At 42.1% G+C, this 16,058-nt stretch overlaps 1 protein-coding gene across 1 annotated transcript in view; it reads left to right on the top strand.

Annotated features, from left to right (window-relative positions):
• LOC113244953 (mitochondrial adenyl nucleotide antiporter SLC25A24) overlaps nt 1-16,058 on the top strand; it is a 50,292-nt gene that overhangs the window by 1,785 nt on the left and 32,449 nt on the right. Inside the window, exon 2 of the mRNA XM_026484673.4 lies at nt 12,867-12,993. Coding sequence (XP_026340458.1) covers nt 12,867-12,993 — 127 coding nt within the window. The remainder of the gene's footprint in view (nt 1-12,866; nt 12,994-16,058) is intronic.

Raw genomic sequence — 16,058 nt, forward strand, 5'->3', positions numbered from 1 at the left:
GTTTAGTTCCAAGTATTTTCTAATTTCCAATGTGATTTCATCTTTGACCCATGAATTATTTAAATGTGTGCTTTAAATTTCCAAAAACATGCTTTTTCAGTTGGTTCTTTGAAAATATGAATAAAATAGATAAGCCTCTGGCAAGGTTGATTAAGAAAATACGAACTCAAAATCAGGAATAAAAAGTGTTTAATTTTCCAAAATTTCTATATGAACAAATTATAAAGTAAATTGTATAAAATCATGTGTATGCAAACATACAATAGTATGGCATGTATTTATCACTGTCATATATAGGTATTTTATACAGAAGCATAAAATGTATTTTAATCATACAAATACACATATATAATGTCACTCCTTGTGCTTATGCTAGATATTAACTAATCCCAGCACTCTTTTTTGACTGGTATCTTCTTCAGTAAAAGGTTAGTAATGGTTATTTATGGATGGTAGGAGCTACTTTTTTACTTTTTTCTTCACAATTTTTGCATTTCAATTTTTAAAAATAATTGTGTATTATGATTAGGGGAAAAAGAGGTTTTTGTTTTCATTTTTGTTTTGTTTTTATAAATATCACCTCCTCTGAGATGAGTCTTTCCGGACCACCCTCTATGGAAGAGTTGATCACACCCTACTATGTGTAGGTCCTTGGTCTCACATGTCAGTACTATTATAATTTTCAAAAGGTGTTATTTTTAGTTATTGACTGTGCCCTCTACTAGGACCAAGCATCTCAAAGATGAGGGTCATGTCTTAGTCATCTAAGCACAGTAATACAAAAAGATTTAGGGCTGTGATTTGAAACAGCCTAAATAAGGCAATGGCTCGTTTGAGAGAATTACAGAAAAAAAAGAGAGAAAATTTAACTGTGAAGCAGTTGTTAGTGCTTCTGTTTCCAGCATGTATAAGACAAGATGACCAAAGATCCTCCTATTGCAAGATATCAAGAAATACTGGCTAAAATAAGATATATATTTTTTTATGAAGACTTTTTTTTTCTTTAAGAGCAATTTTAAGTTTAGTTGAGAGGAAGGTACAGAGATTTCCCATGTACCATCTGCCCTTGCATATCACATGCACAGTTTCTCCCATTGTCAACATCACTCAACCGAATGGTACTTTTTTTTAACCAAGGGTGAACCTACATTGACACATCGTTATCACCCAAAGCTCATAGTTTACCTGAGGATTCACTCGTGATGCTGTATATTCTCTGGGTTTGGACAAATGTGTAATGACATGTATCCATCATTATAATATCATACAGAAGATTTTTCATTGCCCTAAAAATCCTGTGCTCTGCCTATTCATCCCTGCCCCCCACTGCTTATCTTTTTATTGGCTCCACAGTGTTGCCATAATAAGAAAAAGTTAATCAAACTGCCTGGGTTTAAATCTTGGTTCTGCTACTCACTAGTTAACTTTGGACAATTTTTTTCCCCTCTTTCTTTTTTTAATTGAAGCATAGTTGTTGCATCACGTTAGTTTCAGGTGTACAACACAGTGATTCGACGACTCTAGGTTCTGCTGTGCTCCCCACAGTGTGGCTCCCATCTGTCACCATACAACACGATTACAGTGCCATCGACTATATTCCCTATGCTGGGCCTTTTATCCCGGCGACTTAGTCCTTCCATAGCTGGAAGCCTGGACCCCCTCCTCCCCTTCTCCCTTTTTGCCCATCCCCCACCCCTGTCTGGACAAGTTTCCTAATCTCTCTAGCCCCAGATTCCTCATCGGTGACAGAGGCAACACTAGTACCTCCTCAGAGGGTTATTGTGAAGAATAAATGAATTCAAATATGTAAAATATTTAGAAAAATGCCTGAAATCTAATGAACAGTCAGTTAGCCATTAGCCTGCAAATTATTACTTACTGTTACTACAATCACTATGGAAAGAGGGACGTGAAAAACTTTATGATTGAGGATTTGCCAACTTTTGTTTATAATTCTGTCAGTTTTCCCTTTTATATTTTAAAAAATATAAATACAGTGGACTATGCTGCTGGTATATTCAAATTGAGCATTTAGTACCCTCCTGGTGACATGATCCTTTTATCAGTAGACTTTCTTGCCTGCCCTTCCAGCATGTTTTTCAAATTCCCGAATTTTTACCAGAGTGTTGCCCTCCAACAGTCATTTCCCAGGTCACCACTGGGAAATTGTCAGCACTGGGCTCCCACATTCTTCTTGCCCCATTGGTGAGTGAGCCAGTTTCCAAATCCCATGTTACCAGCTCTTGTGTTGGACCACTCTTGGTACTGTCAGTCAGTTCTGAGGGGCACAAACCAAGATGGGATTGGGGGTGCAAAAGATATATTGGGAGAGATGCTTGTGAAGGGTAAGGGAGAGGAAAAAAGGAGTCAGTTGAAGTCTTAAGACTGTGACACAAATTTAACTTACCCTGTTAGAAGAGTTCAAGAAGGAATGATTTGGGAAGAACCTCAGACCAAAGCATAGTTCTTAGAAAGTGTCACCTAAGCCAGTGGGGCGTCCCTGGGGGAAATGCTGTCAGTTAGTGGAGTCCTTTGTCGTTGGCTGCCTGGGGCTGGCTACCCTGGGGGCCAGTCGCTGTGAGTGCCGCAGGGCCGGTGCGAAGGTGGGGCAGGCAGGCTGTCATTCAGCTCTGCTCCCAGGGCAGGTGCTCTGAAAGGGCGATCTGAGCTAGCCACCAGAGCCCGCTGCACAGATTGCGTCTCCGTACCAGCTTGGGGAGCGCTTCCTCATTGTTCTCTGCCTTTCTTTCTCTGGGAGGTCAGAGGGACAAACTACAGTCCCCTCTGCTTCAGTTAGTCACCGCTGGTACTTGTGATTTCCCTTTTTGACCGTCTGCTTTAAATTCCACTCCTACTCCGCTGTGATCTCTGCAGGTCCTCGTGACTCCTGGTGGCGTGCCCCACGCCTTCCTCTGTGAGGGGTCTGCGCTTCTCAAGCCAGTGTGCTGCGTGTGCCCGTTCGCAGTGATAATGGGTAGTGGAGTAGCAGGCAGCGTGTGGTGTCCCCATGGGCCATCCGAGTTCCCTGTCTAGTCCTCTCTGCCTCCACTGTGGGAAAGCAGCCCTATCTCTTGCTGACCAGGGTCGTGTATACCCCCTAAGACGCTGACTTCTTTTCTTGCCCGTCGGTCCCTGGACACAAGGCATTCCAAGTGCCCAGGTGGCCGTTGTAGCTTGTAGTTCACTGGGACCCTTGCTGTATTCCCTGGCAAGACTATGTCCTGTTTGGGGCCCAGAAACAAACCCCGCAGAGCCCAGAGTTGTGGGAGTGGGAAGCAGAAAGTCTCCCAGTGGGTCAGTGGGAGCGCTAGTGAGTGGGACCACTCCTGCTTTCACCTCTCGGTTCTTGGGCTCATGTATTCATCCTCCTGGGGGCCTGGAGCCCTACAGAGGTCTCTCGTTTAGTGCATATACTGCATCCTGAAGGCCGGCAACTCATTTTTGCCAAATGTTATCTCCTTGGAGGTGCTTCAGTTATGGTTTCTGTAGGCCATTCTAGCATCCTGGGAGGATGGCTGCTTCTGGATGGTGTGGTGTATGATATGGCCAATGGATCTCTTGGTCATGGGCCCAGATTCCCCGGATAGATGCTATGTCATGTGGGGATTTCATGCCTGTGGGTCAGGTGTTCTGTAAGCCCCAGATTGTGGTGCTATCTAACCCTTTGTGGCAGGAAAGGGAAACCCCTACCTGGAAGAGGTACCTGTTCCTGTGGGGATGAGCCAGCACCCCTTTCCGAATAGGAGGCCTCAATATCACTGACTTTTCACCTAGTGACTGGTTGGACTTCTTGAAGAATAGTGGCATATCAGGGGCAGACAGGGGCCAGGTCATGAAAGACAATTTGGGCCTGATGAGTGGTTTGGATTTTATATGAGTAATGGGAGTCTTGGGGAGTTTTAAGTAAGAAAGAGATGCAGGCTGACTTAAGTTTTAGGAAGAGCACTCTGGGGGAGGGGGTGTGTGGGAAATGGATGGAGGAAGAGAGGGTGTTGAGGCAAGCCTGGGAAACAGTAGCCAACCAAATACTTGGAATGAGGATTACATGGTCAGTCTTTATGGGGGGAGATATCAGAAGCGTAGGTCAAGGGTTTGCGTAATGTCAAGGATTGGGGAGATAATGTACTTGAGTATCTAGAAGTGAGAACTATCAGGTGATTCTTCAAGGGAAGGCTTCAAGATAATAGTTTGCATCTAAGACAGATACCCAGCTTAAAGCGAAATCCTTCTAGATTTTCACCTGATTTTATCTCCTCTACACGTTTCCAAGCTTTTGTAATGAATTTAGCATTTAGAAGAGAGCAAATTTCCGTTTAAGTTCCTGTAGACCTTAAATGGAAAGAATATGGAAAATAAAAGTAGAGTGTAGAAAATAGGCATAAGGGATATAATAGCTAACTATCACTAAGTGTTCTAAGACTACCTACGAAAGAGAAAAGACTTCAAAGCAAGTTCTGCTTTTTAGAGTATTTTCTATTTTGTATTCATCCTCCTCCTCCTTAATGTTGGTTTTTTGTCAAAGGCCACATTAGAACATTCTCAAAGACAGTCCCAATGTTTGGACATCACTTGAGGTACTCTAAGGAACAGGTTTTAGAACATTAAAGAATAGAGGAAATAATCTGAATTTTAATTTACTCAAATGGAAATCGTGAGGAAAATAAACTGATGAAGAGTCAGCAGTTTTAGCTGGAAGTATGCTTATTTTGTTTCAGTTTAGGCCTGGAAGAATTTGGAACAGTGAAGGGCCAAAAAAACCAATAAAAACCCCCAAAACAAAAAATTTTCCCAGATGTAGAATTAAGGCAGTAAACTGAAAAAAGTGGATCTTGCTCAATAGGATTTTACAGATATTTTTTCTTACTTCTCCAATCTTGGCATCATTTTTGTGGCACCTCTTTTATTAGTATGTGGAGGAGAAAGGGGGACAGGTTTTGTAGATATTCCTGTATCTGAGTTCAGAGCTGGCTGATTTGACAAATGTGTTCAGTTAGCCCGGTAAATTGCAGGCAGTTTTAAAACTAAGTTGTTTGCTGTATCTTCATGTGCACAAAAACTGTAACTTTCTTAGGATAGAGTTATCATCATAAGGGGCCTAGGACTCTTTTTTTTTTTTTTTGAGTTTTTTTTTTTAAAGGTGTTTTTTATTCATTTGACAGAGAGAGACACCGCGAGAGAGGGAACAAGCAGAGGGAGAGGGAGAAGAAGGCCTCCTGCTGAGCAGGGAGCCCGACACGGGGCTTGATCCCAGGACCCTGAGATCATGACCTGAGCTGAAGGCAGACGCTTAATGACTAAGCCACCCAGGCGCCCCAGGGGCCTGGGACTCTTAAAACAGAGAGGATTGCTGAGAGTAAGAAGGAAAGCTTCCTGGCCAATGTGTTCTATACTTGGTGTGACTATGTAGCTTTGGTCAAGTCGTTCAACCTTTGGTTTACTTTCCTTATTCTTTTTTTTTTTTTTAAAGATTTTATTTATTTATTTGACAGAGACAGCCAGTGAGAGAGGGACACAAGCAGGGGGAGTGGGAGAGGAAGAAGCAGGCTCATAGCGGAGGAGCCTGATGTGGGGCTCGATCCCATAACGCCGGGTTCACACCCTGAGCCGAAGGCAAACGCTTAACTGCTGTGCCACCCAGGCGCCCCTACTTTCCTTATTCTTAATGCAAGTATCTTCCATGACTCTTGGACAGAGCTTTTATCAAGATCCTATGTGACTGGGTATAAAAGTTGATGTAAAAAAGCCTTTAAAATGTGATGTCACAGGCACTAGATGACAGGCTCCTAGAGGACCCTCTGTCTCCACAGGTATTGAGTGTATGCTGAACGATTAGGCAGTGTCTGCCAAGTGGTCGGACTGGACAGCCTGATTTAAGGGCTCTTCCCACCGTGGCATTCTACGATTGTTTTGATTCTCTGTCTTTAAATTTTCTCTTTACAACTACAGATGGAATAGGGTCATATACAAAAACAGTAGCTTAGCAAATGTGTATTGCTTTGAATGGAATTTCTTTTCAGGGTTTCACTCCATAACATAATTCCTCTGTTAAGAGGAGGGATTTATTTCATTGGCATTTTCATTGTTAGGAACTTTATTACTAAAGGAAATGTGATAGAGAAGTCATAGAGGTATATTTTAAGGCATCATAGCAGGGAGATTATGGTACAAGAAGAACAATGAATTCCAGTTACATTTATGTCAAATGTTCTAAAATATATAACATCTGTACCCTTTGTGTTTTCTCCTTATATTCTAAAATCTGATGTTACCCTTCTTTGAAGCTCTTTATTTTGGAAAGAGTGAAAAAAATGGAAGAATTCTTTCGTAAGGCATAAAATACCCTTTTCACCTTGGTAGCAGTCTGTTAGTCTCCTTCCCAAATCCTAACATTCTGTTTCCCTGACCGTGGACATTTGTCTCTTTCTTTTCTTTTCTCTGCTTGGCATTGTTCTCACTTCCTCTTTTCTGCCTGGTCAGTTATTACCCATTTGTTTAAGGCTTCAGCTCACCTGCATAATTTTACCCTAGCACAGTCAGACTTATTATGTTTTTTATCAATATTCCAGTTAAGATGTTTAGAAATAAGCTCCCACAAGGGAACATACTGTAACGGTGCTGCTTGACTCCTTTTGATCACTCTGAGTTAAAAGATATTATCTTTATAAGGGCCACATAGAGTACACTGAGAAGTCTATATCGGACAGGATCTGTGAAAAGAACAGAGGATTTGTCGAGAAAGTTTGATGCCTCACTCTGAAATGTAGACCATTGTATGTCCTTCATTCACTGGTGCAGTGTGTGCAGTGGTTATTATTATGAGCTGTGGACTCAGACCAGGGTTCAGATGTTTTCACCATTTGCAACACTTGCGACCTCGAGTGAGCTATGTCATGCTTGGAAACCTCGAATGTAAACTAGGAATGATAAGAGCTACGCAGTAAGTAGTACAAATATTAAATTCATTCAGTTAATGTTTTTGAATAGTGCCAGAGACTGTATCACCAATGAACTGGGGATATAAGAGTGAGCAAGACCGACAGCGTCCCTCAACTGTGTCCTGACAACTCTCTGGATAGGAGGACTGTTTGCGTTGGTGGGGGTAATTATAAGCAAATAAGGAACAGGGTAATTTGTAAAAGTGGAAGGAATTGTTACATACAACAATAATAGTTGCCCTTTTATTAGATGAGACTATCAGCTCTGTCTTGCTCCCTCCTGTCACTTGTGTAAAATTCTGTCAGTCTGTTTCCCTTATTACTCGGGCCATGACTTCTGTCTTTTCTCCTCGGACCCCTGGACTCATGGGTCTACCTGGATGTCTGTCTTCGATGACTCTGGCTCCGTGCCCTGTCTGCAGGGCACAGGGGCACAGGGCCCCGTGGATTGTACAATTCTCTTGTGGGGGAGAATTCATTCTTGATTGGCCCACAGCATGTCTTGTGAAACGGCATCAGATGTCTGCCACCGCTCAAGCGCTCGGGGTTGGGGGGAGCGTTTATTGCAAAGCCTACGGTGGTACTTAGAACTGACTGTGGTGCAACCTCCCTCTAAAGGCAGACCTGTGGGCATGTCACGGACGCGTGACAGGCCTCTGTATGTTGTCAGTGCTTGACAGGATGAGTGAGTAGAGCAAGAGCTAATCGGTAATGGCCCGATTAAATTTTCTCTGTGAGTTTTTAAAGAAGAATCTATTTATTTTCTTGAAGCAGTTTTAGGTTCACAGCAAGATGAAGAGGAAGTTATAGAGATTGCCAGAGACTCCCTGCGCCTACACATGAACAGCTTCCCCCATTGTCGACATCCCCCACCAGAGCTGTACATTTGTTACAGTTGATAAACCTACACTGACACATCATTATCACCCCAAGTCCATAGTTTACCCTAGGATTCACTTTTGGTGGTGTTCCCTGGGTTTGGACAAATGTATAATGACATGTATGCATCTTTATAGTATCCTACAGAGTATTTTCACTGCCCTAAAAAAATCCCCTGTGCTCTGCCTATTCTCCCCCAACCCCCTGGCAACCACTGATCTTTTTAATGTGTTCATAATTTTGCAGAATTTTCCAGAATGTCATGTGGCTAGAATCATATAGTATGTAGCCTTCTCAGATTAGCTTCTTTCACACTTAGTAATATGTAATATGCATTTAAGGTTCCTCTGTCTTTTCATGGTTTAATGCTTCGACTCTTTTTAGCACTGAATGATATTCCATTGTCTGGATGGACCACAGTTCACTTATCCATCACCTTCTGAAGGCCATCTTGGTTGTTTCCAAGCTTTGGCAATTATGAATAAAGCTGCTCTAAACATCCGTGTGCAGGATTTTGTGTGGACCTAAGTTTTCAGCTCTTTTGGGTGGATGCCAAGGAGCATGGCTGCTGGATTATAAGGGAAGAGTGTATTTAGTTTCGTAAGAAACTGCCAAACTGTCTCCCCAAGTGGCTGCGCCATTATTGCATTCCCACGAGCAATGAGTGAGTTCCTGTTGTTCCACATGAATTTTAATATTCAGCTTTTTAAAGAGTACTCCATATTTAGGAAAATAAATTACAGAAAAAAGTGGATTTTTTACGGTGAAACTACGCCTACACATTTTCAGTGGAGCTGGTGAGGGACCATCAGTACACGTGTAGGGAGGCCGGAGCCCTCAGTGGCTCTGAAGAGTGGGATTATGAAGAAGCCTCAGACATTGTTTATGAACACCTGACTTCTCTGAGCGATCCCAGCTGACTTAACTTCTGCCCATTGTTGAGATTATCCTCCTGAGTGTGCTGCCAACACCTGTACGGGGAGAGCTGGGACCCTGGTGGTTAGAGTAGCCTTGCTGTAGAACCACTGCAGATGCGGGGTGAAGATAAAGTACTGGGGGGGGGGAATGGGGGGGGTAGAATCGCAGAAGGAAAGGCCCTACTGGGCAGATTTTCATTAGGTCCCCAATTCCTAATCTCCACACTATTGAGTGCTTCAACCTTAGAAGAACGCTTCGAAGAAGGTATGAGGAAATAACTTTAATGTTGGACTTCCCCACCCGTCAATATGGCCCCACACCCCACGTCCCAACATTCCCCCACCCACTTTTCTCTAAAAAGAAGTTCTACCTTTAGAGACAGCCCTGTGCAGAGGTCTTCCCCGAAGTTCTGGGGGAAGAACATGAGTTATCCCTTCGAGGCTCCTCCTGGAGTGGGGTGAGAGCCTGGGCGTCTCATCCGCTGGCGCAGGAGCGCAGCCCAAGGCCTCCGTGTCTGGGTCAGGCCCCCAGTGGTCATCGCAGCGGAGGCTCCGGGCAGTGTGGCCAGGTGCTCGGGCGCACGGAGGCACCTCGAGCCTCTGCGCCGGAGCCGTTGCGATGGGCCCTCCCCTTCCTGCGCTTGATCTCGCGGAAGGAGCCTGGTGGGGGCACACTGCTATCATAGGTCTCTAACTGGATGTGTGGTGGGCAGGATCGCCTTCCTCCCTCTCACTTCCCTCTGGGAGACTCCCGGGGGGCCACAGTGTGGACCGCCCCTGCCGCTGGAGGCATCCCAAATGGATGCCCTCTACGAAGAACTCTTTCGGTACCTGGACCATAATGAAGATGGGACCCTGGATATCCTTGAGCTTCAGGAAGGCCTGCGGGATATAGGGGTCATTGAATTCCTGGAGGAAGGGCAGGTGGGCCTCAGTGGGGCTGTGGTCAGAGAGATGTGGGAGCTGGGAGCCCCGGAGATGCCTTGGGCGGGGAGAGGGGAAGCCAAATTGACACCTTGCCCAGCTTCACCTGGGACCCACTATAGCTTTCGTGTTAATTACCAACGTTTTACCGTTTTAAGACTGACGACACAGCTAACACTGTTCTCAAACATTTTTCTTATTTCCCCTGGCTCTCATAAAACTTCCAAATTCAAATTGCTGTCAAGATGTTGGCTACCACCTTGTTTGGGGGAGGGGGTCACCTTGTTCAATGTACTCACCTGTTATTAGTAGCCTGGATGGGCATCTAGGCCAATGATGCTCCCTCCCCACTTTGGGGGATTGGGATAATCACTATATGTGTGTTTGGGAGTGGGGTGGTAGTTAGAAGTGATCTAATATTACCTTTTGGTTTCTGTTCCTGGAAGGAGGGCTTTCAGTCTGTTGGCTTGTACCCTGAGGGTCTCGCCAGTTCTGACCTTTCCTCCTAGCATGCTATCATTAGCACACTTTTAAAGACTGAGCTCAGGCATCATTTCCTCTGGGAATCCCTTGTCTTCCCAACCGCCTAGATTACAGATTACATCTCAGTCTGTAATGCCTGATACATATGTCTATCCCTCTATGTCCAAGTTATTTTCTGTTTGGAAATCATTATTGAATATGATTACTTTCCAATTATATTTGCTCTTTGGATGTTTACACCAGTAGACTGGGTGGGAGATTCGGGAGAGCGAGGACTGTTGAATTCGTTTCAGATCATTGGTACTTTGTGCTCAGAAATCTCTTGGCTGAGTTCTGTCGGGTTAAGATTTAGTAAAGCTCTTCTTACGAGCCGTGTGAGCTTGAGTCTTTACTTTCATCGTCCGTTCAGTGACTTAACAGCTGTATTTTGGCCACATTCTATATGCCAAGCATTGCAGCTCAGTTTTCTCATTTGTGGCATCAGAGGCCTGGACTGGCTGTTGGCCGTGGACCAGGCCAATCCAAAATGGTATCACTGTAAAGTTCACTTGGTTTTTGTAGTTCCTAAAATGAAAATGGAAGTGGTATTTTTTCTTTTTTTTTAAATTTTTTGAAGTTTTTTCTTTTTAAAACTAAATATCCTTTATGCTTATTATTTATTAATTTTTAAAAAAATATTTATTTGAGAGAGACAGAGTGAGCAGAGGGAGAGGGAGACAAGCAGACTCCCCCACTGAGCAGGGAGCCCGATGTGGCGTTAGATCCTAGGACCCTGAGATCATGACCTGAGCCGAAAACAAGAGGCAGACGCTTAACTGACTGAGCCACCCAGGCGCCCCCCCCCCTTTATGCTTATTTAAATGTCCTTTATTCTTGTGCTTAGATTTCCAAGTGTGACTTGTATTTGTTTATTTGATACAAACTAAGCTTTTATAAGAAATTCTGGCTTATGCCATAAGCAAGTTCAGTTCTTTGAAACACATTTCTTCCTTATCAAAACAATTTTTTGCAAATCTGTCTTTTGGTTTTTAAGATACGGTGTGAGGCATATCAAGGGTTTGTATACCCAGTGGTGACCGAGGGCTCACATATTAAAACCAAGGAAGAGTTAACTCATCAACCACACAGAACCTTATATTTCAGGGGAATACTGATGTGGCTTTTCCTCAGGTGATGGTGACGTCTTTAGAGGGTTCTGATGTGAGTTTTCTCCCACATGTCTCCAGCTTCCCTAATAGAAAATTCATTTATATAAATTAAGAATTCATCAGTTAAAAAAAAAAAGAAATGGTACTTACATTATGTAATGATAAGAAAGAAAAGATACAACTTTTTTTTTCTGATAGTAGGTTTTTTTGAATGATGTTTTATTTGGCTTTTTACTGTGGAGGGTGAGAGACTGAATATACAAGTATGGGGAATAGTTCGCTCATATTTAAAATTGAACTTTGACCCACAACTTAGAGCAACCCGCTCAGGAAACCAACCCCTTTTCTGGTTGCCAAATGCCAAAATGGAATTGGCATTGAAGAGTTTGGACAAAAATAATGATGGGGTATCTTTATTTATAGCAGGGAACCAACTTGCTATAAGTCAGACTTACAGGAGGCCAGACTGCTATCTCTAGAGACAGTCCAGGAAGCAAAATAACTTCTGTAATAATCAGCCCCAAATGGTCAGAGATTGTTTGATACCTGACACCTGCCCTAATTTTTGTCCCCACTTCCAACTCATTTGATTGGTCTTCATTTATTTCTACAGAGGAATACAAGAGAAAATTCAAAGGGGGAAGCCCTAGTCTTTCATATTATTGTAAGTTGGAGTCCTTATTTACCATAAGAAGGGTTAAAAAATCAAGCTGTTCAAAGATAGGGCCAGGGAGGTCTTTTTAATGTAATTTTATTTAATTTTATTTATTTATTTGTCAGAGAGAAAGCCAGTACAAGCAGGGGGAGCAGCAGGCAGAGGGAGCAGCAGGGGGAGGGAGAAGCAGGCTCGCTGCTGAGTAAGGAGCCCAATGTTGAATAGATCCCAGGACCCTGGGATCATGACCTGAGCCGAAGGCAGGCGCTTAACCGACTGAGCCACCCAGGCGTCCCTCAGGGATGTCTTTTAACTTGTAATGTCCAAAATGATAGTTGTTCCCTGATATTTCCATTGACCAAAATATAAACTTCTTAAATGAAACTTTATTACATAAATGGGGCCCCAGAATGCTGTGCCGTTTTCTTTTGGATTATGCACATCTTGGTATGTGTTGAGTAATCAGGATGTAATTTTCAGATGAACACGATCCTCGATGTAATTTGTAAAAGTAATTAAACAACAGTATTTTTCAGTGACAATAGAAATGTATTTGCTTTTTTTGAGAGAGAACGTGCATGGGTGGAGGGAGGGGAGAGTAGCAGAGGGAGAGGCAGAAAGAATCTTGAATAGGCTCCCTGCCCATTGCTGAGCCCCGTACGGGGCTTGATCTCACGGCCCTGTGATCATGACCTGAGCCGAAGTCAGGAGTCCCAGGCTTAACTGACTGAGCCACCCAGGCATCTCAGGAAAAATACTGTTTTAGACATCTAAGTCTCACACTAGGTGAAGTGTGTGTTTTTTATCTTGGAGTTTATAAAATGCCTGTCTTACAGGAAAACAGCCAATCTGCTTGAAGTGTAAGTATGTCCAAATAATTTAGTAGTTTTAGCCTATTTAAAAAAATCTCTTTTCTTTTTTATAGAAAATCTTTACTACTGGTGATATCAACAAAGATGGGAAGCTGGATTTTGAAGAATTTATGAAGTACCTTAAAGACCATGAGAAAAAAATGAAATTGGCTTTTAAGAGTTTGGACAAAAATAATGATGGTGTGTATTTTGTGTTCATCACCAGCTATGAAGAAGCACTTCTCATATCTCCCAAAGTGTAAAACAATGTGTGTTTAGTCTCTCTTTTTTTGGAAAATAATTATTAGTAGTTTTAGTACTTGTTTTTCATAGTACTGTGATTTTTCTGCAGAATTTATGTTTTTAGTGAAGAAAACTTATGCATAGCTTTGTCTACTGAATTAAAAACTGTGACTAGGGCTGTGTGTATATGTTCACTATAGAATATTGTGCTGATTTGACTTCAGGTTATAGGTTAAAAATAATAATTAGGTTTCCTTGATCTCTGGGCAAGAGATATTTATTTTTATTCATGTATAGGCATAATGTTATATATTCTAAAATTTTAAAAACTTTCAGATTATCTTAGATTTAATCTTTTTGAAAGAATTACTTTAGGGCAACTACTCTCTGATCATGAAAATTGGGAGGAAAAAATAGCTATTTCAATATGTATCTTTTTTTTTTTTTTAGGTTAAGTGAACTCTACCCCCAGTGTGGGGCTTGAAGTTACCACCCTGAAATCAAGAGTCACATGCTCTACTAAGTGAGCCAGTCAGGCACCCCTAAATATATATCTTCTGATTAGGATTATGGTTTCATTCTTTAGATTAATAGTTTAAAGTTAGAGTCCCAGTGTGTAGAGCAAAAAACAAGTGCCACAGTAGGAGAAAGGAAGCAGTCATGAAACCCTTATCACTAGAGGTAGCCTTTGATAGGAAGAGGGAATTTATTTTAAAAAATTATAATGCATACAAAAATGTAATTAAAAGATAAACTTTATAAAAAAACTAAAATGCATCCTCAAGCTCCTCCTTGTATATGAATAGTCAGGGCCATTCCATTCGCAGTTGTAACTACTCATCTCTGGTATCATAGTGCAAAAGCAGCCATAAATAATATGTACTTGAATAAACATGGCCGTGTTCCAATAAAACTTTATTTACAAAAGCAGGCAACAGGCCTTATTTGGCTGATAGGTTGTAATTTGTTGGCCCCTTGTTTATACTGAATATTAACTTTAGTTAGGTATAAAGCAAATTTCTTCACACAGCTAACCCCTTTGAATGGATTAGATGATGGTTCCAGTCTGTGACACTCATCCAGGAAGTTGAGTTTGTAGTGGGAAGTAGTGCTATTCGAACACTTGTTACCTCCTAGAAGCCTTGCACTACATGCCTCCAAGTCTAGCCTTAGTCCCATCTTGTAGCAAAATGCAGTTCTTACAACCAGCTTTACCTCTCTGCAAACTTTCATCCCATCCTGAGCCCACTACAGTTCAGTCACACGGGTAGGTCGGTCTGCGTAGTGTGAAGGCAGGCAGTAGCTGGGAGATAGAGCCACCTCAGGGTCCTCTGCCAGATAAGCAGGGGTGAATCATCCCGGTACGTAAGTTGCGCCCATATCAGTTGTCCATTTCAGAAAACTTTACATGCACCAGAGGAAATAATTGAAGGTGAAATTTTGTGATACATTTATAGTAAATGAAAACAGTTTTTACTTATTTTATCTTGTTTGTAGATTTTCCAACAGTTTCTCATTATAAGTTCGTTTTTGTGTATCAGACTTCTTCAAGCAAAGCATAAACAGTCTCTCGTTATTTGTGGATTGTGTATTTGAGAATTTGCCTACTTGCTAAAATTTAACCCCAAAAGTAACTCCCAAATCCGTGCTTGCAGCATTTTGGCCGTCCTTCATGGACTTGACTTCATTTGCTTGGCCAGCCCAATTCTCGCTGAGACAGGAGAAAATGATGCCCTGCTTTCTTGTTAGAGCTCTCATACTGTAAACAGGTGTCCTTCTGCAGTCTACTGGGTGCCATGTTCCGTGCATTTTTCTGCTTTTTGTTGGAGGTTTTGCTGTTCACCGTGGCTCCCGAGCATAGTGCTGAAGTGCCATCTGGCATTGCTAAATGCAAGAAGCTACACTTCATTCAGGCATGAGTTGTAGTATTATTGGCCATGAGTTCCATGTTATAGAATCAACCCTATAATATGGTGTTATATAGTATTTATACACACATATAGCACCGTTTTATACCAACAAGGTTTTATATTGATTGGTCAGTGAATATGTTGTGACCAGAGGCTCAGGGAACCTAACCCTGTATTCCGCATAAGAACAATGGTTCCATAATTCAGGGTTCCTAGTGACCTTGTAGAACATAACTACCAAGAATGATGAGAATTGACTGTATTTCTTTAAGAGTGCGGTTATAACGGAGAATATTTAGAATGGCATTTAAGGAGTTTCATTGCCAACAAGTAGATCCCTCTAACTGTTTTTTTACACTGTGCAGATGCTCATGTTTCTCTTTTCGTCTCCCCAGGAAAATTCTTTCCAAATCCTGGGATTTCTTCAGAGTCCTTCTCTTAAATGAAGTCTTTGCTTTCACCACTAACAGTTATCTTTGTCCTCCTCTTTTCCTGGAGAACTTCGCCATTAGTACTCTTTGGTGTCAGACCCTCTCATGCTTTCTTTGGTTTCCTCCTGTTTCATGCATTTTGGTCTTGGGGTCGAGAGTCTGTGAGCTGCTTGAGGGAAACGCAGTATTTATCGCTCCTGTTTATTGCTTCTATTTTCTCTTTCTTCCTCTCCTCTGATTCCTCTCGTTCTATCTACAAACATGGTCAAATTTGTCTAATAATAATAATCTGCCCTCTTCCATTGTCCTGCCATCCCCACTTTATTTTTATTGCCAGATTTCTCAAAAGAGTAGTCCCCACTCTTTGGCTTCTTTTAGTCATTTTCTACTGCCTTTTAACCCCATGCAACACATCTTTACAAGTAGGAAAATTGCCTGGTCACTTATTAAAATGTAGAAATGCATTCGTGTGAAATTAATAGATCCTAGCCTAGTGGAATTTACTTTGAAGTCAGAGTGTCTTGATTTGAGTCTCAGTCCCGCTGGTGCTTAATGTTTTGTACTCGGTGAGGCTACATAAGCTCTCAGTCCCTTCTTTAGATGCAATATCATTACTTACCGATGAGATTTCATGATTTCTGAATGAGATAACGTCTGTGTACTTGTTTAGTGTATTTGTTAA

Source organism: Ursus arctos, unplaced genomic scaffold (genome assembly GCF_023065955.2).
Source record: "Ursus arctos isolate Adak ecotype North America unplaced genomic scaffold, UrsArc2.0 scaffold_12, whole genome shotgun sequence".
Lineage (NCBI taxonomy): Eukaryota > Metazoa > Chordata > Mammalia > Carnivora > Ursidae > Ursus > Ursus arctos.